Raw genomic sequence first — 24,203 nt, forward strand, 5'->3', positions numbered from 1 at the left:
GACTATGAGCACTCTGGGCTTGGCAAGGCTTGACATCGTAGCCCTGGCTACGGTCTTCAATCAGCCACGGACCCTCAGTGTCATGCAGACACATGCTCAGACGTGGGAGGACAGCCTGGAAGAGCAACGGCTGCTTCTCTCTGCCCTTCCAGCCAGCGGGCTCCAGCCTGAGGTTCTCACAACCACTGAGAGGGCCTGACAGAGGTTTCTGGACAGCTGCCCTACAACAACTTTATGAAGAGTCAATTGAAGCATAAAGTTCCACAAACACTGAAGCTCCTGTGTGTCTGTTTTACACACAGACACAAAACGTCTGTCCGGACCAGTGCTCACCAACAGGAGACTGTGCGCCAAGGAGCTAAAACAAAGGTGAGCACAGGTAAGTGCATCTGCCTTGGCCAGAGCAAGGCTGTCAGCTGGGGTAGAAGTTCTGTCTCAAAGAGTCCAGGAGCCTATGGTAGCCCAGCATGCTGCAGGGTGGGGCATCGAGCTGCTGGGCTGGGCTCTTGTACCCACACTCATCCCATCCTCCATGCAAGTACCACCAGAAGCCTTCCTTGGCCCACAGGGGTACACCAGACCATGCTGCCTCATCACCAGCCAGTCCCTTGCCATGATCACATGCTCCAGCTGTCCCAAGCCTCACAGAACCCTGCATCTCATCTCCTTCCTCCATACCTCTGTGCACAGGCCTGCCTCTGCCTGGAATGCCTCCTCCTTCCCCTGCCCCCACAATGGCCTAACATACTCCTTCTCATTTGGGTCCATTCAAGACCCAACTAATGGGCTGCCTTCCCTGAGCTCGCAGAGCAGAGTTGGTCCCTTTCCGGTGCCTGCTGGGTACTGATCATCATCACAGCATCTATTTATCAGCTGTTACATGTCTATGGGTTCTTTGTGGTCAAGAACTGTGTCAAGGCCTAAGCACAGGGATTGGACCCCAGCAGGTGCTACACAAACTTCAGATGAACAGACAGATGGATGGATGGTTAGATAATGAATGAATGAATGATGGGTGAAGGGATAGATAGATGAATAGATGGATTTTCGGTTGGGTGGATGATGAATGGTGATGGATGGTGCTATGGACTGAATGTGACCCCCTAAAATCCATATGTTGAAACCTAGTCCCAATGTGATGGTATTAGGTGGTCCTTTGGGAGGTGATTACATCTTGGGACTGGTGCCCTTATAAAAGAGATCCCAGGGAGCTCTCTTCCCTGCTCCTTCTGCCATGGGAGGACACAGCACGAAGCTGTGACCATGAGTGAACCAGGAAGTAGGCCCTCGCCAGATACCAAATCTGTTGGAGCTTTGATCTTGGCCTTCCAGAGCCTCTAAAATAGCGAGAAATAAAATTCTGTTGTTTATATGCCACCCAGTTTACGGTATTCTGCTATAGCAGCCCAAACGGACTAAGGCAGATGGTTGGATGGAGGGATGATGGATGGATGAACAGATGACAGCTGATGGTTGGAAGGATGATGGTTGGAAGGATGGGTGATGGATGGATGAAGTGTCTTAGGCATGGCTGCTGCCTTATCATGAACATCTGCTGCTGGGAAACAGGTGAGCAAGACTTTTCTCACAAATCTGGGGCTTGAGGAGAATTCCAACACCCTGTTCTCTCAAGGTGGAGGGTTTTTAAAAAATATCTTTAATCAACAAATGACTATTTTCTTAACTTTTCATTCTGGAAAATTTCAGACGCATACAAAAATAGAGAACACAGTATCTTGTGCGCCCATGTCCTGTCACTCAGCTTCAACGATCAATCTGTGGCCAGTTCTGCTTCAGAGATCAACAGTCAACACTGGGAACAACAGGACGCACAGGCGAGAACAGGGGTTGTTAACCAGTCGGCCATCTCCCACCCCAGCGACTCGAACACCTCTGGCGACTTCCTGGAGGAAAGAGCCCTCATGTGGACAGAAAGACCAACTCTACCTGCCTCACGAGTTCCATGAAGAAAGCTCATGTGAGACACCCACACACGGCTCTGTCACCTCATTTCATAATCGCCAGGAATTACAAGGCAGCTCTTTGTAGAAGAGAGGTCAGCAGGGCCCATGGGGCCAAATGCAGCCCATCACTGCCATTTTTGTGTGATCAAGGATCTGAGAATGGTTTTAAATGATACCATTTGAAATGGTTATGTAAGTAAGTACCTACTTAATAGCCTCGATTGCACCTCGTAGCCACAAAACCTAAATTAGTTACAAACTGGCCCTTTAAGAAAAGGTCTGCCAAGCCCAATACTGCAGAGCAAAGAGCAGAGGCTCAAATAACCATCCTCAGTTCAAAGCCAGAGTCTGCCGTGGAAGCTTTTTACCCTTCTAAGAGCTCTTGCTGTCTGAGCATCAGAGTGACAGGCACCACCTAGCTCCCCGCTAGATGTAGAGGCTCAGATCCCAGAATGCATATAGTATCCCCTTACAAAGCGTGAAGCCAAATCCAAACGCAAAGTTCCACTAAAGGGAGGGTTCTCTCTCCCGCAAGACTGCGAGAGAGGGACCGTCAGCACACTCTGGGGGGACCCGGGAGTCAAAGTGCACAGTGAGCCAAGTCTGCCAGACAGAAAGTTCTGAAGGTAAGCACAGACTTGCACCCAGGCAAACTCGCCCCACTGGAGTGCAGGTGGTCAGCGCTGCCTCCTTCCTGTCCTCATGCTCTCCAGACTGACCATCTCATTCCCAGGGATGGATGACCAGCTTGGCAACATGACAGCCCCTGCTCCAGCTTGCACAGAGAATGCTCAGAGAGCTTCTCTTGCAGGACACAAGGCTCAGACTCCAATCCCAGATGGGGTCTTCACGAGGCAGCAGGCTGCTGGAGGACGGGTCATCTGTGATGAAGGTAACTGACAGTCCCAAGGTACCGAATGTTCCCCCAACACCACGACACAGAGATGCACACAGGCAACAGCCCTGTACGCAAGTGCTACTCCTCTCGGCACTGGCCTCAGCACAAGCGTTCCTGAACAATATACTTCACACAGGGCTGTTCTGGTTGGCAAGACACCAGCTGGCAATCTCAGGCCTCACCCTGCCAACTGCCTGCCTGGACATCATCACCTCCGCCCTGGCAGACCCCCTCCGTGCTGTCCTCGCCCCCTCCCACATCGATGGCTGGGCCTCCTGCTGCCCACACTCTGCATTTCAGCAAACTGTCCAAGAGACACCTGTAAAGCCTCTGAGCATCTGTGCCAGCGCTGGGGGCTGAACCAAGGACCCAAGGAGTTTGCTGATCTCTGTCCCTGGCCAATGGGGTAGTGGAGGAAGATGACAAATCAACCAGCAAAGAAGCATTCCGGTTCCCATTAAACTTGATGCAGAGCCCAACACACCCCCTGGTCTACCTTGGCTCCCTAGACTCCAGACACCGCAGGCAGGCAGCCAGACACATCCAGGTCCTACAAAACGACTACTTTGGGACACCTGCCAATGAGGTTTTTCAAGTAATTTGCTGGGAACTCAGAGTGATATGACTTAATTTTATTTGGAATCACAAAACTAAAGGGATCTTAAGAGACGCTACTGTGTGGCTTCCTCATTGCAGGTGGGAATTCAGAGGCCCAGGGAGTTTAAGTGATTTCCCCAGCATCAGAGTGGCAGCCGACGGCACAGCCAAGATGGGCAACAGAGCAAGAAAAGGAGAAAGCGTGAGCCCCAGCTCCATAATGCCCAATCCCAGATGGCTAAGACTCCTGAATTGCTGGCTCTACACTGCAGTGAGTACTAAAACAGTAAGATAGATGACAGTGCAGGGTGAGACAGTTTGTCAGTGTCAGAAAAGTATCCATTCCTCTCTTTCCTCCTCAAGCCCGTTAAACCACAGTACGCTCCCTCAAAATTCAGCCTTACTGTAGCTGCCCCCACCTCCAACCTACACAACCACACAACATATATGCTGCAAGTCCTCAGGCACAGTGAGGTGTTTGACCTGGCAAACCCAGGAGCGTCCTGCTTTCCTGGCCTGGCTTCTGCTAGATTCTGCTGGCTGAGTGCAGTCATGCACTGCCATGCGAGCTCCTCTCCCTTCTGCAAAACTCCTTTTCCACTATAGGGTTCGGCTTCCTTGGAGCTTTCCTTAAAGCCAGGGAGGAACCCTATGGGCCAGAATTAACTGGACAATGCTGTCTAGCAGACCAAATCCATGGACAGGATGCACATAAAAGAAGCCAAAAGGCTGTTCACATTCAGTTACAAGCAGTCCAAAGCAGCAATAAACTAGCAAGCTTCATGATAAACAAGGGGACAGTGAGTTCTTTCCCTACAAAGCATCACACAGCTACCAAAGAACTGTCACATAGCCAGTGGCCTCAGGGATCTTCCTGAATTAGAGACTGGACCAGTGCGGCTGGCCGCAGGCTCAGGGCCTTTCCTATTTCCAGGAGCATCAAAGAACTGGAAGTTACGGTGGGACCCAGTTTAAGGCAGACACCTCCAAACGCAAACCTTAACTTTAGTTCTCACTTGTCTAGACAAAAACCCCAGATCACACTTTGGGTTTTGAGGTAGGCAAGGTCCCACCAAACTCAGTCTTTTTATTACCTGATGGAACCACTTCGGTTGTCTTAGAAAAAGAACAAGGGCAAGAAAGACGTCAAAGGAGAGCAGAAAATTAATTTTGAGACCAAGGGTAAACTGGAACAGTGTTTCCGGAAGGTCATTTGGCAGTTGATATCGAAGGTCTTAAAAACACCCACGTCTCTGGGGAAATAAATCCGCTGACAGATACCCACCCTGAAGGAAGGAGTCAGGAATGAGAACAGAAACCCATATAAAAAGATGTTCAAAGAATGTAATGAATCCACTGAATATACACTTAAAACAAAATGTGGTAAATATGAACAATGGAATATTACTCAGCCTTAAAAAGGAAGGAAATTCCAACACACACTACGCCATGGTTGAACCTTAAGGACATTAGGCTAAGTGAAATAAGACAGCATTATTGTGAGTCTGTTATATAGGGTACCTAGGATAGTCAAATTCATGGAGACAGAAAGTAGAAAGGTGGTTGCCAAGGGCTGGGGGGAGGGAGGCATAGGGGTTTATTGCTTAATGAGAAGAGTTTCAGTTTTGCAAGCTGAAGAGAGTTCTGGAGATGGATGGTGGTAATGGCTGCACAATAATGTGAATGTACTTAATACCACTGAACTGTGTAAAAAAAATGGCTACAATAGTAAATTTTACTTTTACCCATAAAAATATGTATCATATTTGACCTTTATATATGTATAAATATATATAATTTTCTTCAATAATGCAATATACCAAAAAACACTCATTTGTACACTTTAAATGGGTGAACTGCATGGTATGTGAATTGTATCTCAATAAAGATTTTTTTTTTAAAAAGATGCTCCCTAAAACATTATTATAACCAGCTACATATAGTAAACACTTTAAATGTCCAACAAAAGTCATTGAAATTAGATAAATAATAACTCTATTATACAGGTGGCCCTTAAAAAATATTTACTAAATATTTAATAAAACAAGAAAATGCTCCCATTAGTTAGCAAAAGCAGGACACAGCAAGATCTCAGCTACATAAAATAATTACAGATATGATTTCCTATAAAGTCAAGAAGAAAATAAAATCTTCCTGAACACTGAACAGTTGCCCTGAAGCTGTGAGTCATTCATCACCAACCACCCTTCCAGATTTGACCCAAAAGAAATCCACTCCCGCTTCTACAGGCCAGCTGTTCAAAACTCACAGCTAACGCACATGGATTCCCAGAGATGAAGGTGCCCAACCCCGACTGCAAAGGAAATTGCCCAAGGAGCTCTTCAAAAAAAATCTAGGTTCTCAGAAAGGAGGAAACCAAACAGTCACATGTGAAATGCCTAGGACGAGGCAGGGCCTCTGGGAGCCGGGAGCAGCTGACGGCCAGCAAGAAACCAGGGACTTCAGTCCTATAATCGCCAGGAACCGGGTTCTGCCAACAACCGGAATGAGTTTAGAAGGGGAGACAGAGCTCCAGATGGGAATGCAGCCCCAGTGGACACTCAGATTGCAGCCTTGGCAGACCCTGAGCAGAGGACCCAGCTGTGCCATGCCAAAGCTGCCGACCCGTGGAAACTGGGGGGATTTTAAAACATAAACGAGAAAATCTCACCAATCAGATTCTCCAGGAGTGACCAGCTGTGCATGGGCATAATTTTGTTTTTAACTATAGCAGAGGCTGTAGTCTACATGGGCAGCCAGGGCGGGGACCTACTGCCTTCAATCTCTGCCAGGCCAAGTTCCCCCATTTCCCATAACCATCCTGCTGACAATCTTCAGGTTTAGCAACACTGAGCAGAGAAAAGCTATGTCCTCACAGAGCCTGGACACTTCCGTGGACATCAGGCAAGACTTGGGCTCCCAATGTCACGTGCTGCCTGCTGATGCATAGGCGGTCCCAGTCAGATAACCCCCAGACCTTTCCCAGTGGACCATAGCCCATCCTGGCCTTTTAAAAACTCCCGTAAAGCTTCAAAACAAAACAGCTCTGAAAGGAAACAGCGAAGGACAGTCCACGGGTCCTGATCCACTGCTCCTGGCTGGTCTGTGCAGCCCAAAGCCTGAGCATGGGGCCAGTGTGGGTGTCTGAGCAAGGGAGTCCCCATGAGAAAGTTTCACCTTGGCCTTTGATGTCCAAGGTCTTATTAACAGTCATGCCCTGTCATGCTCCATCTTAGAGTTGCATAAACATAAAGTGACCCTCCTCCCTCAGAAATGACTCTGATTAATTCATATACCTGAGAGAGCTCCATGTTTGGGGGCTGGGGAAAAAGGAGAGAAAAAGAAATATTCATTTTCCATTTTCCTCCCAGATGTATCCCCTGCACTCAACGGGTGACCAAGCAGGACACTCCAGTTCTGGCAGCCATGTCCCTGACTGTTGTACCCCAAGAGCCAACCGTGACAGTTTTGCACCTGCGAATTAGGGAGCAGGCCCAGTGCAACACAGCGCACACCCCCATTTCCTGAGCAGTTAGAACAAAATGCCTCTCCCAGACAGCCAGCGGGACGGGTCTCAGCTCATTAACCTTCCCAGACTTCCTTGCCAGAGTTTCCGGAAACCAACACTGTAGACGTAGCGGGGATAAATAAGCAAGCGCCGGGCTCACGGGGCTGGGAAGCCAGGAGATGACAAAGGCATGCTGGGACCAAGTCTCCCACACTTCCTCACACACCCCTTTCTGGAGCCCTACACACCTCTTTCCAGAGCCTCGTACAGCCCTTTCTGGACCCTCGTTCACTCTTTCACAGAGGAGAGTCTGCTGCTGGGACTCACCCCGTTTGCCGTTGGAGAAACACCACAGGAGAGGAAACCAGACATGCCAATCATTGTGACCCGGATTTTTCAGGCTAAACTCTAACAGTGGCTCACCAGGTGCTTTGAGGAATGAGGGTCGACCCATCTGACTGCTATATGACAAGATGCCAGTCAACAGGGCCTCCCTACCCAATGTCCATGAGGCCAAGTGCACAGTGGTCTCATCTCAGACCATTCATACAACTGCGCGGGCCCCAAAGCCAGGCTCCACACCTGATACTCCATGACGGGGCTCGCACTGTGCTCCTCTCTACCCGCCATCTGCCTCCAGCTTCGGGGACTGCACTCGCAAGGCCACCTTCTCAATCCCCTCGCCCGCCACCTCCCTCTGTGCTAGACAGAGCAGACCACCCTGTCCCCTCTCAGATCTTCTCTGGGGCTCCCACCCCAAGCCTCTGGAACCTGCTTTCTGGCCAAACTGCTGCTTTTGTCTCTTTCTCCTCCTGTCTCCCTTCTCACTCACCTCCTTACCGCCCGGACCCCCGGGTGAGCCATGTCAACGCTCTTAAAACACGATCTCATGCCCACCAGGCCCTTGTGACCAGATCCCTGCAAATTCACACCATCCCTGACCACTGTTCAGTAGTAACCTGGCCGCTCCTCTGCTGGGGCTGCCAACCTCCCTACAAGACCCACCCCCACCTGGATCACCTCCCTCCCTGGAGTCCCACTGGGACCACCCTCTACCCCCACCCCTGGACCCTGTCCCGTCAGTCACCTTCTCAGCACTCAGTGTCCACGTCACTCTTCCAGCAGATGGGGACATGGCCCTGCCCCCAAGAACCCAGCAGGCCCACATGTGGACACTCAGGGAACACTCAGATCCCCAAACCCAAACACCTGACCACACAAACACGGACAGAATTCCTGGCACGACTGTCCACGCACAGTGCTCCGGTTTCTCCTTCGCCCACTTGCAGCCTGGCCTCTTCCTTCTCTGCCAAACGCTCCCAAGGTTAATTTTTAGTTTTCTTTGTAGTATCAAACTCTCACTGTCGTTTTCGCCTTTCCCATTTTGTTCGATTCTTTTCCCGGTTTCTCTAATTGTGCAAGGTTCCCCGAGGCTGCTCCGACCCTCTCCTCTCGCCACTCAGCCCCTCCCCTGATCCATTCTCCTCTTCATTCCCAGCCGGGTTCTTTTCTCCCAAAGGCCTGCTGCCCACCCTGAGGCCCACCGGCACAACCCTCACCACTCTGGGCTCACTGAACCTCACCTCTTTCCTCTTCCGTCAGCCCCTCCAACAGTCAGCTCACGCGTGCCGTCTCCATCCTCCCCCACCTCCTCCTGAGACTACAACTCCCGGTTCCCCAGCTCTCACCAGACTCTCTCACACACGACTGCCAAACGCACCTTCCTGGGGCAAAGGTCCAAAGGCAGCCTCTCCCTTGCTCCACAACCTTCAGTGGCTTCCTGTCGCCCTCCAAGAAAGCACACTGTCATCAGCCTGGCTTCTGGGTCCTGAACGGTATGACCCCAACCCTCCTATCCACCTTCACCTCCCTTGCTGCCCACATTTTACATCGATTCTCCTACCAAACGGATTCTACTATTTCCTGAGCATACTAAATACTTTCCAGCCCCTGAGCTCCTGCCCACTACAGACTCTCTGCGCCACCCCCCCACCCCAACCCTCTTCCCCGAATACATGCACACCCCACGGCTCTGCAGAGCCTCGAGATCTGCCCCACATTTCGGTAACTCGAGGTGCCTGCTCGTCCCTGTTCCCACCTTCGTCCGCAGGCTCTTTGCACCCCAGTTAAAGGCTAAGTCTGAACCATCTCCCCATCTCCTAGGACATTGGGAGGGACAAATCCTCCTGAAGAACAGATCTGTGTTTTCCCATCAATCTTGCCTCTTAAGAAACACTGAATACTTAACACGAATGACGACTACCCTTAAAAATGGTTACGAGGATAAATTTTGTTACGTATAATCTTTCCACAATTAAAAAGAAAAAGAAAAAAAAAAAAAAAACACTGACAACGAGGAAGAGAGGAGAAAGCATGGAGGCGGGTGAACCAGACCCTGGTGCTGCTAAAAGTGGCTGAGGAGCCAGGGGCTCCTGGCGCTCAACTTTCTATCTTCATGGGAGTTTGAAGAAAGCAGCTTTCTTTAAAATGAAGAAGCACCTACCGAGTATGTTTCAGGTAACAATCTCATGCCCCAAACACAAAGGCGAGACAGTTTTAGCCATGTTCCTGAGCGAGAAGGCGGAAAGCTTTTAGAAGTCGACAATCTTAAATGTTACATTTTCTGGTCTGAGGTCTAAGATTTGGCCAAAAACAAACACTGCTTTTGCACATGCCAGCTCAGGCACACACCAGAGAGTGGACGTGCCGTGCTGAGCATCCCGCCTAAGACCACTCACAAGTCAGGTTACCGGGACTTCCAGCCAATAGGAAAACGGCTCTGAGCCCAGCAAAGCATCTCCTACAGCAACCTCTGCAAGGGCCAGGGAGGTGAACACCGGCACCGCGGGCCCAGCCTGTGTATCACCCACCCGCCTCCCAACTCATATCACAGCCACTCCGCAAGGTCGGGGAGGGCCACAGGACAAGATAAGCCTATCAATTTAACTAGGAAGAAGTATAAACAAGCCTTGCAGGTGGCCTCAAGTCCTTCACCTAAAACCTCAAACAACGCAGCTCTGGGAGTCCCCGCTGCTCCTCCATGGGGACTCCTGTGAGGGAAGTCCCCATGGAGGAGCATGCAGCATGCTACCCAAAGTGCTGTCCGCCCTTCTCCCTGGAGCAGAGGCCTCAGTCAGCTCAGCCTCCTGATGGCTTGCTGTCCAGCCACCACCTCGGCCTGGCAATTAAAAGGCTTGAGGAAGAAAACTGGAAGACATCCTGCTAAGTGAAACGAGCCCGACGCAAAAGGACAAGTACTGTAGGAGCCCACGTATACGAGGCATCTTGAGCAGACAGAAAGGAGAATGGTGGGTGCTGGGGGAATGCGGAGTGAGGAGTTATTGCTCAATGGGGACAGAGTTTCTGTTTGAGAAGATGAAAAAGTGATGGGCACAGATGGTGGTGATGGCTGAACACCACTGTGAATGTGCTTAATGCCACTGAACTGTACACTTAAAAATGGTTAAAATGGTCTATTTTATGTTATGCATACTTCACCACAACACAGAAAAGAGGGGGCTGGGGGAAGACCACAGCCCAAGAGGTCCCCAGACGGAAAGGTCTGTCTCTAAACAAGAAGGTTCCCGATGGACAGGCCCGCGAGATACACCCACCAGGCTGAAGGCTGACTAAGCTCAATCGCCCTGGCCCCCTGCCCTGGTGAGCCCCTTGAACTCTTCTTGGCTGCCATTTACCTTCCAGCATCCTATTGCCCCAGGGTCCCTCCCTGATGAAGAGGAAGTTCCACCAGACTCTCCACACAGAGCCCTCTCAGGCCTCAAGGTCTTACCAAGACCCCCATGAGCCAGCAGAGAGCACTCAGGTAGTAATCTGAGCCCGACCACAAGGTGCGAAAACACCCTCTGGAATACTATTTGGCCACAAAAAGGAATGAAGTCCTAATGTATGTCACAACACAGATGAACTCTGTAAACCTTACTCTAAGTGAAAGCCAGACGCAAAAGGCTGCATGCTATACGATTCCATTCACGTGAAATATCCAGAAAAGGCAAATCTACAGACACAGAAATTAGCACAGTGGGTGCTGGGGGCTGGGAAAGAGAGGGGGTTATGGCCGAAGGGAGTGGAGTTTCCCTTTGAGATAATGAAAATGTTCTAAAGTTAGACAGCAGTGGTTGCGTAACTCTGAATATGTTTAAAAAAAACCACTGAATTGGACACTTTAAACAAGTGAATTACATCTCCATAAAGCTTTTAAAAAACACCACCACCAGTCAGGAACAAAGCTGTAAGTCAGCGACACCAGAGAATCACCTGCTCATCATCATTCCAGGCACCAGACAAAATGGGTACTACATTGGTCTCTAGGTCTCTGAGCAAAAGGTTTTCTGGAGCTCTCAAAAAGGGGGTAGGGAGAAAAAGAGACAAAACCACCGCCACCCCCAGGTTTGCTGCAGGTCCAGCTGTCCCAGCTCCTCAGGAAGTAGAAGTCAGGCACAGCATGGGGACAGCAGACAGCAGCAGCCACTGCTGCGGCTCAGAGCTGAAAAGCCCCGTTTTCCTCACAGCCACTCAGTCACCCCAAGTGTCCCCGAGGCTCCAAGAGTAACACTGAACAGCTCTTCCCCGTGCTCTGCAGCTCATGGAGGGGGCTGGCTCCTCACCCACCCCGGGGTACCCCTCCCGCCACAGCCATCCCAGCACCTAAGGGACACCCTGCCAGGGCCAAGCCCACCTCTCCAGTGTCCTCCCCATAAGGTATACAAGGCAACACCCTCCAGTCTGCAAAGTCCTTGGCAATCTGCAGACAGAGCTTGGATATGCCAAAGTCCATCTTCCTCCTTTGTTTCCTACTAAAATAAGAAAGTTTGTGGTTTTTACTTCCTCTTTTGAGGAGTCACAATCACTAAAAATGAGAACAAAAAGTTGTTAAGTGCTCCCTCTATAAACTTGGGCAGGGGTTGGGGAGTGGCTCTATGAGAAAAATCAAGAGGTCTTTCTCTTCCTCCAGCTCCTAGCGTCCAAGGCAACGAAAAGCCACCAGGCCAAGCAGTCCAGGAACACTGCAAGAAGACCCCATGCTACCCCACAGGGGGATGAGTGAGGCCCCAGCACAGTGTGTGATCCCAGGTTGCCTTGGCCAATAGAACTTCACACCAGGTGAAGTGGCTGGCTTTCACTTGGGGTCACAATGCAGAAAAATACATACTGTACCTTTAAGATGTAAGAATGCCTCTCAACCCAGGAGGACACACTATGAAAGGTACTGAAGGGGATGAAGGCCACGGCAGACCCTTGGTCTCCCCTGGAGTTCATACTGGGCACTCTCGATGAACTGAGTGGGTGAAAGAGCCTACATCTACTGAGTTATGCATTTTTCCTTTAAAGCCTCTTGCTAAGTGGTGTTGAATCAACCGACATTAGATGCCAGAGGGGGTGATTCCACAAGACCAAACCGGGGGCCGACCCCTGGCACCACCCACTCTACACTCATACTCCCACTTTGCCTCTCAATGAGGGGTCGTCCCCTCCAGCCCATAGAATTAAGTCCCTGTGCAAGACCATACTTTGGCTCCTGGGTGAATCCAGATTGTCTATCTACAAAGTCTGCATTCTTTCCCTGAACCAGATTGACATGTTGCCTTTAGGTGGCTTCCAGAATGTTCAACTTGCTATATATGCAAGGTTACATGCATATAAGTCATATGCAGAAAATCTCTTTCTGCTCCACTGGCATACTCGCTGACTTCAGCAGCATTTTTTAAAAAGGCAACAGTCAGGCATTTCAAGTGAAGTGAATCTTCAAAAGCTCTTTCGGAGCCAACAGAGGCACTTGAGTCGAGAGTCCCCCTGAGCTGTCAGTCTCAGGCTCTGCCGGGCTGGCTCCACTGTGGCTGGTGTGGCAGGTCTCTCCCGCTTCTTCTGGTGTCCCTCTGCTGTCTCCTGGCCAGCTGGAGATGGCACCTTCCTAGAGCTCCCTGGTCACTAACCTTGCTCCCTGGGACACACACCTGACACTCTATGCAAGAAGCCGGCCACCTCTGCCATATCTTCCCAGCAGGCATTATCCCTGTGCACCTCCCAGAACCTGCTTACAGCAGAGCACTGACCCCTTCCCCCAAGCCCTTGCCTGCTGGATGGAAAAGGTGGATGGATGGGCAGTGTCCTTTCAACATACCTGTCCTCTTGGGCCCCTCGCACACAACTTGCTGGAGGAGTCTTAGCAAAGTGCCCCAGGAGGACGGCCGGAGAGTTAGGAAATCCCTTTCTCCAGGAGATTTGCAAAGTAGGAGAGAGAAACCAGCACCCTGGGGGGCTGACACCTTCATGGACCTGCCTAAAGGTCAGGACCGGGAGATTCTCACCACAGCGCTTCGGTTTACATCGCCATCTCCCCACCAGACCGACAGTGACCTGCCGGAAGGCCTGTCTCCTGATACTTGGCACCGTTTCTGACACGCAGGTCTCCAAACGTGTTTGCAGAATGACTGGTTTGGACCCCTCCACCTCTGGTGGGGTCACTCTCATGGGATTGGCCTCACGCCACAGTCTAAGGAGAGAGGCCAGCGCCAGCCCCTCCGCCAACCGGCTGACCTGCGGCGGGTTATTTCAGACCTGTTTGTCTCACACACCCTCGGACCCAATCAGCTGACAGCATATAATTATGACAAAAATCTTGCTCCAGCCACTTCACAAGAACGTTCCGAGGGCACATGAAACAGTATCCACCAGTCATATTTACTCACAGGTGGGGCGTTGCAGTCTCCCCGCCCCAAACCCAGGCAGGCGCGTCTATGAACTCGACAGTCATGTCTCCCTTGGGCCCCAGCCACCACTCCTATCCACAGTCATTTTGCAAGGTCGCAGAGGTGAGCGCTAGAATACAAGACAGCTAATTAGCAGGCCCCAGTCTGAAGATTCGAGATGCTCTCTAAGGTTTAGCAGGGAGGCCCAAGCCTCAGCAAAGAAGGAAAAATAATCTCCAGATAATCTCCAAAGCCGACAAGCTTCCTTGCTGGGGCCCCTGCATCATTAGGCCCATGAAAATGCAATGCCAATTATGAGATGGGGTAATAGGGTGTTGGGCCGGAACAGAGAAGGGAATGGGCAAACAGAAGCTTCAAAGATGGGGTCTCATTCCATCTGTGACCCACGAACATAGCACCCAAGACGCAGATAGACCCGCATGGACTCAGATCACCACCATCTCATAGGTCACTGTTAAGGGCCTAGAGTGAGGCACGTCCTGTGGGACATCGAAGCAGGACAGACTCTGTCCTTGTCTTCAGGCTCTCACCACCCTGAAGAAGGAAGCCAGACAGACAGGATTAACAGGAAATAGCTGCAAACTTACAGCTAGGGAAAGATACACAGGGAAGATGCTAGGACATTACAAAGGTTTTGTTTTGTGTTGGTTTATAGAGGACAAGGCCCTTGGAGATAAGCCTTTGATAAATCCACAAATAAAGGCAAGAAAATTTCTAGGAAGATAGTGCCTGTCACATAGTATATGCTTAATAAATACCTCTGATTGATTGAATGGGGGAGAAGTGGTTGCTTTGGCAAAGGAAAGGTAGGTATAAACCAGGATGAAAAAGAAAGGTATGAAAAAAGTTGTCTTAATAATAACTTTAAAATTTAAAGGAAAAAAATTAAAGAATTGAAGGAAAAGGCCTTAGCAATGACGGGGTCCAACTTTTAACTTTTCAGATGAGGAAAGAGACATGGCAGCACATGAAGCTTTAGGATGCAGCCCTCCTGACACCCAGTCACCATGAGGCTGCCTAACAGCACGTAACACCCTACTCAAATTCTTCTAAAACATGGCTGGTGAGGCCAGCGTAAGCACCCCCTCTCTCTGCCATGGCAGCCCTTTCCTCTGCTGCCCAACGAGGGGCTCAGAGTGTTATAGGCTGAACTGTGTTCCCCCCCAATTCATATGTTGAAGTCCTAACCTCCAGCATCTTAGAGTGACTGTATTTGAAGACGGGGCCTTTACAGAGGTGATAGTTAAAATGAGGTCGTTAGGGTGGGCCCTAATTCAATCTGACTGGTGAGCTTACAAGACGAAATTTGGACACACCGAGACACCAGCAGTGTGCGTGCACAGAGGGACGACCGTGTGAAGATGCAGCAAGAAGATGGCCATCTGCGAGCCAAAGAGAGAGACCTCAGAGAACACCAACCCTACCAGCACTTTGATCTTGAATTTCCAGCCTCCAGAACTGTGAGAAAACACATTTCTGTTGTTTAAGCTGCCCAGTCTGTGTTATTTTGTGATGGCAGCCCTAGCAAACTAATATACTGGGCCAATTTAAAAACGTGGGCGTGAAAGCCGAGGAAATACTGCCATCCCTAAGAGGTGTTTTCCTAAAGTGAACATACCTATTAAGGACCAGAGATGGGAATTAAGGAGAAGAATGCTGCCCCCAGCAACTTCAAAACCCTGCTAGGGTGAAGTAAGCCAGACACAGAACAAATTTATGATCCCATTTATATGAGGTACCTAGGATAAGCAAATTCATGGAGGCAGAGAGTGGAGTGGTGGTTGCCAGGGGTGGGGGAGAAGGTGAGTTATGTTGCTTAACGGGGACAGTTTCTGGTTGGAGTGACAAAAAAGTTCTGGAGATGGACAGCGGTGATGGCTGCACAACAATGCGAACGTAGTTAATGCCACTGAATTACGCACTTAAAAATGCTTAAAATGGATATCATCAATGTTATTGGAATAACTATGTATGGTGTTGGATACTAGACTTATCGGGGTGATTGCTTTGTAAGTTATATAAATGCCTAATCACTATGTTCTACATCTGAAACTAATATAATATTGTATGTTAACTGCAATTGAAAAATTTTAAACTGTAAAAAACCAAAAAGCACAAAAAAGCTTAAAATGATTCATTTCATTATATTTTACCACAATAATAATAAAAAAAAACACGTATCACATGTTGTACGACAGTTTAATTAAAATTACTATATTTTTTCAAAAGAAAAAAACCCTACATGAGCCTCAGGAATTGTATTCCAGTCGGCATCAAGAATCCCTGTGGGGTTCCTAGTTAACTTAATCTACTACCACCCCCTGAGCCTTGATCTAAAAAGCAGCCTGGGGGGGGGAGGAGGGAGGTAGGAAGGGGTAAAGGGGGTCAAATATGTGGTGACAGAAAGAAATCTAACTATGGGAGGTGAATGCAGTGTAAATAAATATATGCCTTACTGTTAAACTGTACAGTAGAAACTTATTGGATTTCATTAACCAATGTCACCATAAATAAAAACATAAATACAAATACAAATAAACAAACAAATAAATAAATAAATAAAGCAGCCTCAGTCAAAACTCAGCCTATTGTTTAGCAACCTGAAAACACTGGCAGATGCCCATCCATTCTCCGTGTGGAGCCCTCTCAGACAGGGGCGAGCTGTCCTCTCCTAGGTGGGTCCCAGCATATGGCTCTCCCGGAATCTCTGTCCTGGTGAGGGCAGCAGTCACATACACAGGTCTTGTGGGCCACAGGACTCCCAGCCCAGGGGGGGCTGGGGGATGCATGGCTACCGGAGCAACCAGTGAGGCAAAAGGCAGCAATGGGGATGGCACGTTCCCTTGGACCCACGCAAATCAACAGCACTCTCAGCTCCTTCTTTAGTGAAAGGTTCTGGAATGCTTCGCTGTTTCCAAAACAAGAAAGTCATCCTTCCTGAGCCAGAGAACCCTAGTAAAATTGGATCTAGACTCCGTTTCCACCCTGTTGATGACTTAAGTGCTCTCAGGACTCCACCCAGTTCTGTCCACTCTGCCTCTGTTGTGGAATGGAGCCTGTGCTCGATTTAGAGGTGACTAAAGGCTCTGGTCTAAAGAGATGACGATGGGGCCAGCACAAGGCCTAAATGACCTTTCGCTGCCCCATAGTTACTCACTCTAACTGGTCACTGGTCCATTCAATCATCCGAGGGAAAAACAAAGCAGTGATCATTCTGGCAACAACACGTCACCGGAGCCCAAAGGGCAAATTAAGCTGCTTAATAAATGTGAAAATACAGGGCAGCAACTCACTTGAGAGTCCACGAAGAAACAGGAGATCTGGGGTCACATCTCAAGACTAACACTTAGAAAAGGGCTGAGGGGCACACAAGCTTGTGTGTTCAGATCAAGAATTCCTCAGACTGAAAGAAGAAAGGTCCTTGGGTCTGCTGGCCTTCTCTTTCATGAAAAGGCTTACTGAAGTCCTCCAAAAGGGAAGTTAAAAGGACAGAGAAAGAGTTAGCTGATCAGATGCTTCTCAAAGACCAGCTCACCTTCCCATCTTCCCAGTCCAACACCACGGCTGTGAAAAACAGGAAGTGATCTTCGAGTATGAGCTGTGTGCCCAGCTCTGACCAAGGCTCCATGGCAGATCCGGATAAACCAGGGATCCCTGCCTTCAAAAATTACAGTCTGTACTACCCCGTGAATGAACCTTGGGGAAATTATGCTAAGTGAAACAAGCCAGACACAGAGGGACAAATACTGTATGATTCCACTTATACAAGGTACCAAGAATAGTCAAATTATAGAAACAGAAAGTAGAATGGTGGTTGCCAGGGCTGAGGGTGGAGAAATGGGGTGCTGTTGTTCAATGGGTATAGAATTTCAGTTTTGCAAGATGAAGAGCGTCTGGAGGTGGATGGTGGTGATGGTTGCACAACAATTTGAATGTACTTAATTCCATTGAACTGTATACTTAAAAATGGCTAAAATGGGTTAAGATGGTGAATTTTTGTTATGTATATTTTACCACACACACACACACACACACACACACACAAGCTGACAGTCTAGAGTGGCAGAAGGCAGATAAAGGTGCCCCTGAGTCTTTGCTCCCACTGCTTCTGGAGATAGATGGCCCCCCCCCACCCCTCTCTGCGCAGATGTGTGCTGATGGCAAGGTCCCCCTCCAGAGCGGCTTAGGGAAGCTTCCCTGATCTCGCTCCCTCTGAACACATAAATGATGTGTGTGTTCTTCTCTCCCATTAACTTATAAGCTCCCAAATGGCCAGGACCACACTCTCAGCTTCTACACAGACCACACAGTACAAAGGGAGGGGCTTGCACACAGCAGGGCTCACAGCTGACATTGACCCACCCCCTGGACGAATGCATTCCAGCTTTTCAGGGCAGGGTGGGTTGGTGGGAAGAATACCCTAAGGCCACTACATTCTAGAAGGAACAGGTCTGCATTCCCACAGGAGCCCAGAATCCCAGGTCTGTCACTTCCTGGCTGTGTCTTTACCTATAGATGGGCAGCCTCTCCATGGGGTGATATAGGAACCCATGAGGGGCCCTGCACGGAGCCCGCTGTCATCATTCATGGTACACGGTAGCGAGTGGTCATTTTGGCTCCTTCTCTCAAAAACCAGAGGCCTTCAACTCAGACACATGAGAACCCACTCATCCAAAGGGATTCTAAAGCCACTAGGTCCAGGCCCCCATGTCTGCTGCTGCAAAGAATTAAGGGGACTGCTACTCCCTCCCCACACTGTGGTTTTCCTCACTGTCCCTTTTTTAGGCCAGCAGGCTTCCCCTGGCTGACTAAAGAACATCAGCAAACAGTCCAGACAGAGACAGATGGCCGAGCCAGCGCGGGATCCCTCCTTCCCTGCAGCCGCAACCCTCAGAGGAGCGTGCTGGGTGCAGAGTTTAAAGGCTCCCAGAGCTAAAACAACCAGGGGTTTAAAAACCTAATAGGCGAGAGAATGTGGGACCTTGAGGACATTCAGAGAAGGATCTGGAAAGTCCTAAGAGAGGAGTCCAAGTTGTAAAATTAACTCTTCAGCCATTTACTGAGAACCTACCTACCCTGACACACGGAGCCAGAGTCTCAAGTCCATAGCTGTACGAGAGGTGGGCTAGAGAAGCTGATGAGAGCAGGAGAGACGGCTCGTAGGAAGGCCCACTGAAACGCATCTCATCCGTGCAAACCCCACTTTCTGGAAACTCAGAAATCCCCCTCAGCAAGAGAACATCGTTTCAGAATGCAGGTCTGAAATTTTCTTATTATATTGTTCTCCTGACCACGATGCTCAGGGCCAGTTCAGGCTGGCTTGCTTGGCCGACAGCTGACCAGACAAGGCTGGTGCCCAGTGACCACAGGGCAATCCTCCAGACCCCAGACAAGCTGATGTGCCTGCAAAGCAGGCATCTAAATGCTACAGCCTTACACCCCCCAGGAAGGACTTAGAGGACACAGCTGGGCCAGGCCGCAAGTCCGAGCAGCACGCTGCGGCCACCCCCAGCTGCAAATGGAAAATCGCCACAACCACCCCAGCTGCAAATGGAAAATCATCAACTAGATGTACCTAAAACAAACAAGACAGAGTGCTGATCACAAAAAGGCCAATCAGAGAGCCAAAAATAGCCTCACTTGTTTCAAGAGGATTCTGACAAACGAAACACATACAACTCCATCAGCAGAAAAAGAAAAATCAATGAAGTAGAAAACCAGATCAGCCCAACAGGGACCAGGACTCCAAGAGACATCCTGACAGCCTCGCACCCGCCCTCCCACTCCACCCAAATGCCACATTCTCTCACCCACCTTCTCCTTATCCCAATCACAAACTGGGTGTGGACCTCAAAATCCAATCCCATCACCCTAGTGACAATGGTATCTGTACACAGCCCAGAAGTTATGTACACAACCCCACAGGTTTAATCTCAGGGCCAGGGTCAGACCATGGATTGGGAGCTCAAAGCAAGCACCTGTCTTTGGGAGGATGAAGAGGCAGGAATGCAATGAGGGATCAGAAAATGGAGCTGGGGGTGAAATTCACAGAAGAGTCTGTGGGTGAGTAATGATGGGTGAAGTCTCTTATCCAAGCTGGGCAGATCAGAACGGGTATGGATGGCTCTGCTTCAGGCCTGGATAAAATCTTCACCCCGCTGATTTTCGGTGGCCCACTGAGTCAGACTACCTGTCACCTCACTTCCTTCTAATTTGTATATTCACCTGCTCTGACTTGCATTTGGGCTGCTGGGTAGCAAGGGAACCTGACACTTCTATAGCCTGGGAGCAGCTAGCACATCTTGAGTTCCCCAAACATGTCATCTTACTCTTTTAGGACAGGAACGGTGGGGTTGTGGGGAATGCCCAAGACACAGGTCAATCCTCGCTAAAAGCATCTAATCTGGATGGCAGAGATGACCCCTCTATAACCATCCCCACTGCTTGGTGTGGAGGGATCAGGGGCAAGAAGATGACTGCCCAGGGCATCTTGGTCACAACCAGCAAGCAGCACACACTCTAGAACCAAAGGAACAAGCCACCTACCTAATCACACACACCACCTCTCTCAACCCAATCTCATTCTGAAGACTGGGAACCTACATTCAGGAGGAAGGCAGGGATGGAGTCTGTCCAGGAAAAGGAGCAGTGTGAATCCCTCTTGTTCAAAACAATATTGAAAATTCACTCCAAAAAGTATCTCCCTACCCTTCCACCTCCAATGTCCCCTTTTCTATTTCCTCCTGCTGGCTCAGTGGTTTCCGGCCAGGGTGCGGACAAGCTGGTGAAGGTACCCACCTGCGTCTCCATGGAAGGTGCCATCCTGAGGCAGCCTGGCGGACAAGCTGTCTCCATCGCTGGGCCAGATCTGCCCCGTCTTACGGACGCCCACGATGGTGGCCTCTGACACCACGACCTGGCCCTGCCGGTGCCGCTTTTGGCACTGCGGTGTCGGGGGGCTGCTGCTGTCGAAGGACTGCTGTGAGTTCTGCGAGGGCGAGCGGCTCTTGTCCCGGAACATGCGGTAGGTGGTGGGGCTCGGGGACACGCGGCTGGACTGACCCGAAGAGAAGTCCTCCTCGCTGGAGGTGAGGTTCTCATTGGAGCTGCAGTCCGGGGTGTAGCCGCCTCCACTGTCCTCAAAGCTCCGAGGGGAGTAGGACCGACGGGGCCAGGTAAGGCGTTTCTCCTGCTCAGAGGTGCTCTGGCTGCGCAGGAGTGGGCCCTTGCCCTCCCCTTCCACCATCATGCCCCCCACGTAGATGCTCTGGTAGGGCTGGTACTCCAGGGGCGGCCAAGGGGGCCTGCTGCCGCCATTGGCATTGATCAGGTTGTCCTTTAGAAAGCGGGGGTTCAGCTCTGCGTCCTCGTAGTCGCCGTCAAGGCCACAGCTGTTCTCAGAGGCGCGCCCTCTGTAAGAGGGCCTGGGGGCATCCCCCAGGCCCGAACCAGCGCTGTGCTGGGACTTCTTCCGCTCCATCTGCATGGCCTGGCTGCCCAGGGAGCTGATCCGATCCGACACCTCTTTGTCGTTGACCTTCACCAGGCCGCGCTCATGGTGAAATTCGACGTTCACGTAGAAGGGTTTCTCGGCGTCGGCCGCCCCGGCCTGGCCGTGGCCCTTGCGGATCCGTTCGAAGTTAGACCTAAGCGCCGCCACGCTGGTTGCGGGGCCCCGGTCATCCCGGTCGGCTGGCGCGGCGGCCCCGGGCCTGCGGGCGGTCGCGGGCCTGACCTTACTCGGCGATCCCTCTCCGTCGGGCCGAGCCTCGGGCTCCTCGGCGGGCGGCGGATCAGCGCCGTCGGCCGGAGCGGGAGCGGGAGCAGGAGCGGGCGGCGGGCGCGGCGCGGGCGCGCGCGGCTCTGCGGTGCCGTCGGGGGGCTGTGCGGCGCGCCGGAAGCCCCAGCGCTGCCGGTCGTAGCTTTTCTTCTCCTTGGCCAGCAGCGTCTGCAGGTAGATCATACGGAAACGCTCCTGGTTCACCTCCTGCTCCAGGCGCCGGATGGAGGCCTTGCAGCGCTCCAGCTCCTGCTCGATGTCGCCCACCGAGCGCAGCTCCATGCGCGGCGGCTCCGTGTCCGGGAACTGCGCTTTCCATGCCTCGGCGAAGCCCACCGGGTCCACCATGGCGCGGCCGGCCTCACCTGTGCCGCCCGGCGGCGCGCGGGGCCCGCCTCAGCGGCGGCGCGGCGGCGTCGCCAGGCCCGGCCGGGGGCGCCCTGCGGCCCCCATGGCCCCGCGCGGCGGTGGCGGCGGCGGGCGAACAATGCCCGCCCCCTCCCGGGCGGCAGGTGAGGCGGCGGCTCCGCTCCCCCGGCGGCGCGGGGCGGGGTGCACTTGGGGGGCGGGCGCGCGCGAGGGCGGCTGCGGGGGGGGGGCGCGGGCTGCGCGCGCCGCTATTGTGTGCGGGGCTGCTCGGCGCGGGGGGCGGGACGCGACCTGGCCTCGCTGGGCCGTGCGCCGCTAGCCCATGGCCGCCGCTCGCGCGCTCTCCTCTCGCTCCGGTGCCGCCCGCGTCCCGGCCGCTGCCGTCTCTCTGGGCGCTGCGCTCCGCCCAGCCCGCTCTGGCCGCACTCCCGCCCGGCCCGCACTCGGCGCCGCAGGAAGAGGAGGGCCGGGGGGCGGTGGCCGCGGCGGCTGACGGAGACGGGCGGGCCTCTTAAAGGGGCCGCGCTGCGGGCGCCTGGGGAGAGGGGGTGGGGGCAGCCGAGGGGCTGCTGCGGCAGCGAGCCCCTGCCTTCCCCCGTTCGGTTGGGAACTGAGGCCCCGGCGGTGAACCCAACCGTCCAATGCGGAGGCCCTTCTGCACTCCTGGAACAGGAACACCTGGATCCTCATTTACCCACGTCCTGGACCACTCACCAACGTCAGAGGGGAGCCCGGACGGGCACATCACCCAACGAGGAAGGAAGGGCCGGGCTGGGCCATCAGTGCCAGCAGTCCCTCTGTGCCAATGGACCTCCCTCTCTATGGATCTAGGATGGGTGATGAAGCAACAACTGCCACAGGGGATTGTCACTGATATAGTAGGAATTTCTCCCCCTGGTCGCTTAACACGCACATCTCCCTTCCTGCTGTCTTGATCCATGTGTTTGTCCGCCGGTCTCTCCTGTGCTCCAGAGGTCAGTGTAGATTTTCCCAAACTGCCTGACTCAGTCAGAACTTATCTGTTTTGTCTCCCTCTAAGGGGTTTGCCAGCCTCCGGCGCTGTGGCCCGCAGCGCTGGGTGGAAGACAGGACAGCACAGGCGAGCAGTGAAACAATCTTTTCTCCTATCCAGAGGAAGCCCAGAGATCTTAGACACATAGCAGGGAGCACTCTGTAGGGAGTCTTGATGGGACAAAATGAAAATACCCAAACCAGCCTGCTGGGTGAGGGGGAAAAGAAACAGGACTTGTCAACCAGAGAACTGAGTGTGAATCCTGTCCGCCTCTGCCTTCTTGAACCTCTTTTTCCTGGGCATTGAAATGAGAACAAGGATACCTGCCTCTGAGGGTTGTGTGTCCTTGTGTGGATGCGAGGGGATACCTTGTCCTCTCCACAGTTCCAGTGCCACCCAGAGCAGATGCTCTAATGTTTAATCGAGAGGAACAGAGCCCGGGGCCAGTGGCTGGCTGCCTGGCTAGAGTTCAGGTCTCCCTCACTCCAGACTTTGTGACCTGGGCAGTTCTCTTCCCTTCTCTGAGCCTATTTTGTCCTCATACATAAATGCTGTGAGCACTCTATGTAAAGCACCCAGATGGGACAAACATAAAACACACTCTGATAAATGGCATGCGGTGTTCCTTGCATGGTTGCTTTTTCCTGTTGGTGCTCTGGGTGCCTCCCCGGTAAACCCTTGGGGCACTTCTTCCAGACAGTTCCAGGCACAGCTCACTGCTGCCCTCTGCAGGCCTCTCCACCCTCCTGCAATCTCCCCTCCTGAGGTCCCACGTCTCCTCCCACCAGCGCTTTCATGATCTGCAAGGCAGGCTGGGCCAGAATGAAGCCTGTTTGGAGGTAGGGAAATAGAAGGAGTTGATGCCCTGCCTTTGGGCTGGTCAAAGTGAGGCTAGAATCCCAGCAGTGCTCGCAGCCTCAGCGACCTTTTCTTTAAAATGGGATAATAAATCTTTATCTCATAGGGCGTGGCACACAGCACCTCATGATCAGTATTAGCTGCCTTCCTCGGATGGCCTGCTCAGGTCTCCCAGCAAGTGGGTCAGGCAGGCCTAGAGCCAGCCTCTGGAACCTTATTCCCTGGCCACCAGCAGAGAGAATCCCCAAACCATAGCTGCTTTTTCCCTTGCTGACGGATTTTCCCAGGGAGTTCATCAGAGACATCATTATCCACCTGGGACAGAAAATGATACCTGGGAAGGGGATTCATCTATCAGTGAGGTGCTCCTTCCCTGGTTTGCAGGCCCCAACTCAGCCCCACTATATTGTAGACATAAGCAAACTTAGTTCACAAACCCTGAAGCTCTGTAGTTTGGGTTTGCAGGCTCTGTCCTCTTGGCAAATGGCT

At 51.8% G+C, this 24,203-nt stretch overlaps 1 protein-coding gene across 1 annotated transcript in view; it reads right to left on the reverse strand.

Annotated features, from left to right (window-relative positions):
- The window catches only part of BCR (BCR activator of RhoGEF and GTPase), a 113,697-nt gene extending 91,802 nt beyond the window's left edge, over positions 1–21,895 (reverse strand). The window contains exon 1 of the mRNA XM_039847729.1: positions 20,494–21,895. Coding sequence (XP_039703663.1) covers positions 20,494–21,823 — 1,330 coding nt within the window. The 5' untranslated portion in view covers positions 21,824–21,895. The remainder of the gene's footprint in view (positions 1–20,493) is intronic.
- Positions 21,896–24,203: the final 2,308 nt, after the last annotated feature.

Source organism: Pteropus medius, unplaced genomic scaffold (genome assembly GCF_902729225.1).
Source record: "Pteropus medius unplaced genomic scaffold, Ma_sr-lr_union100, whole genome shotgun sequence".
Lineage (NCBI taxonomy): Eukaryota > Metazoa > Chordata > Mammalia > Chiroptera > Pteropodidae > Pteropus > Pteropus medius.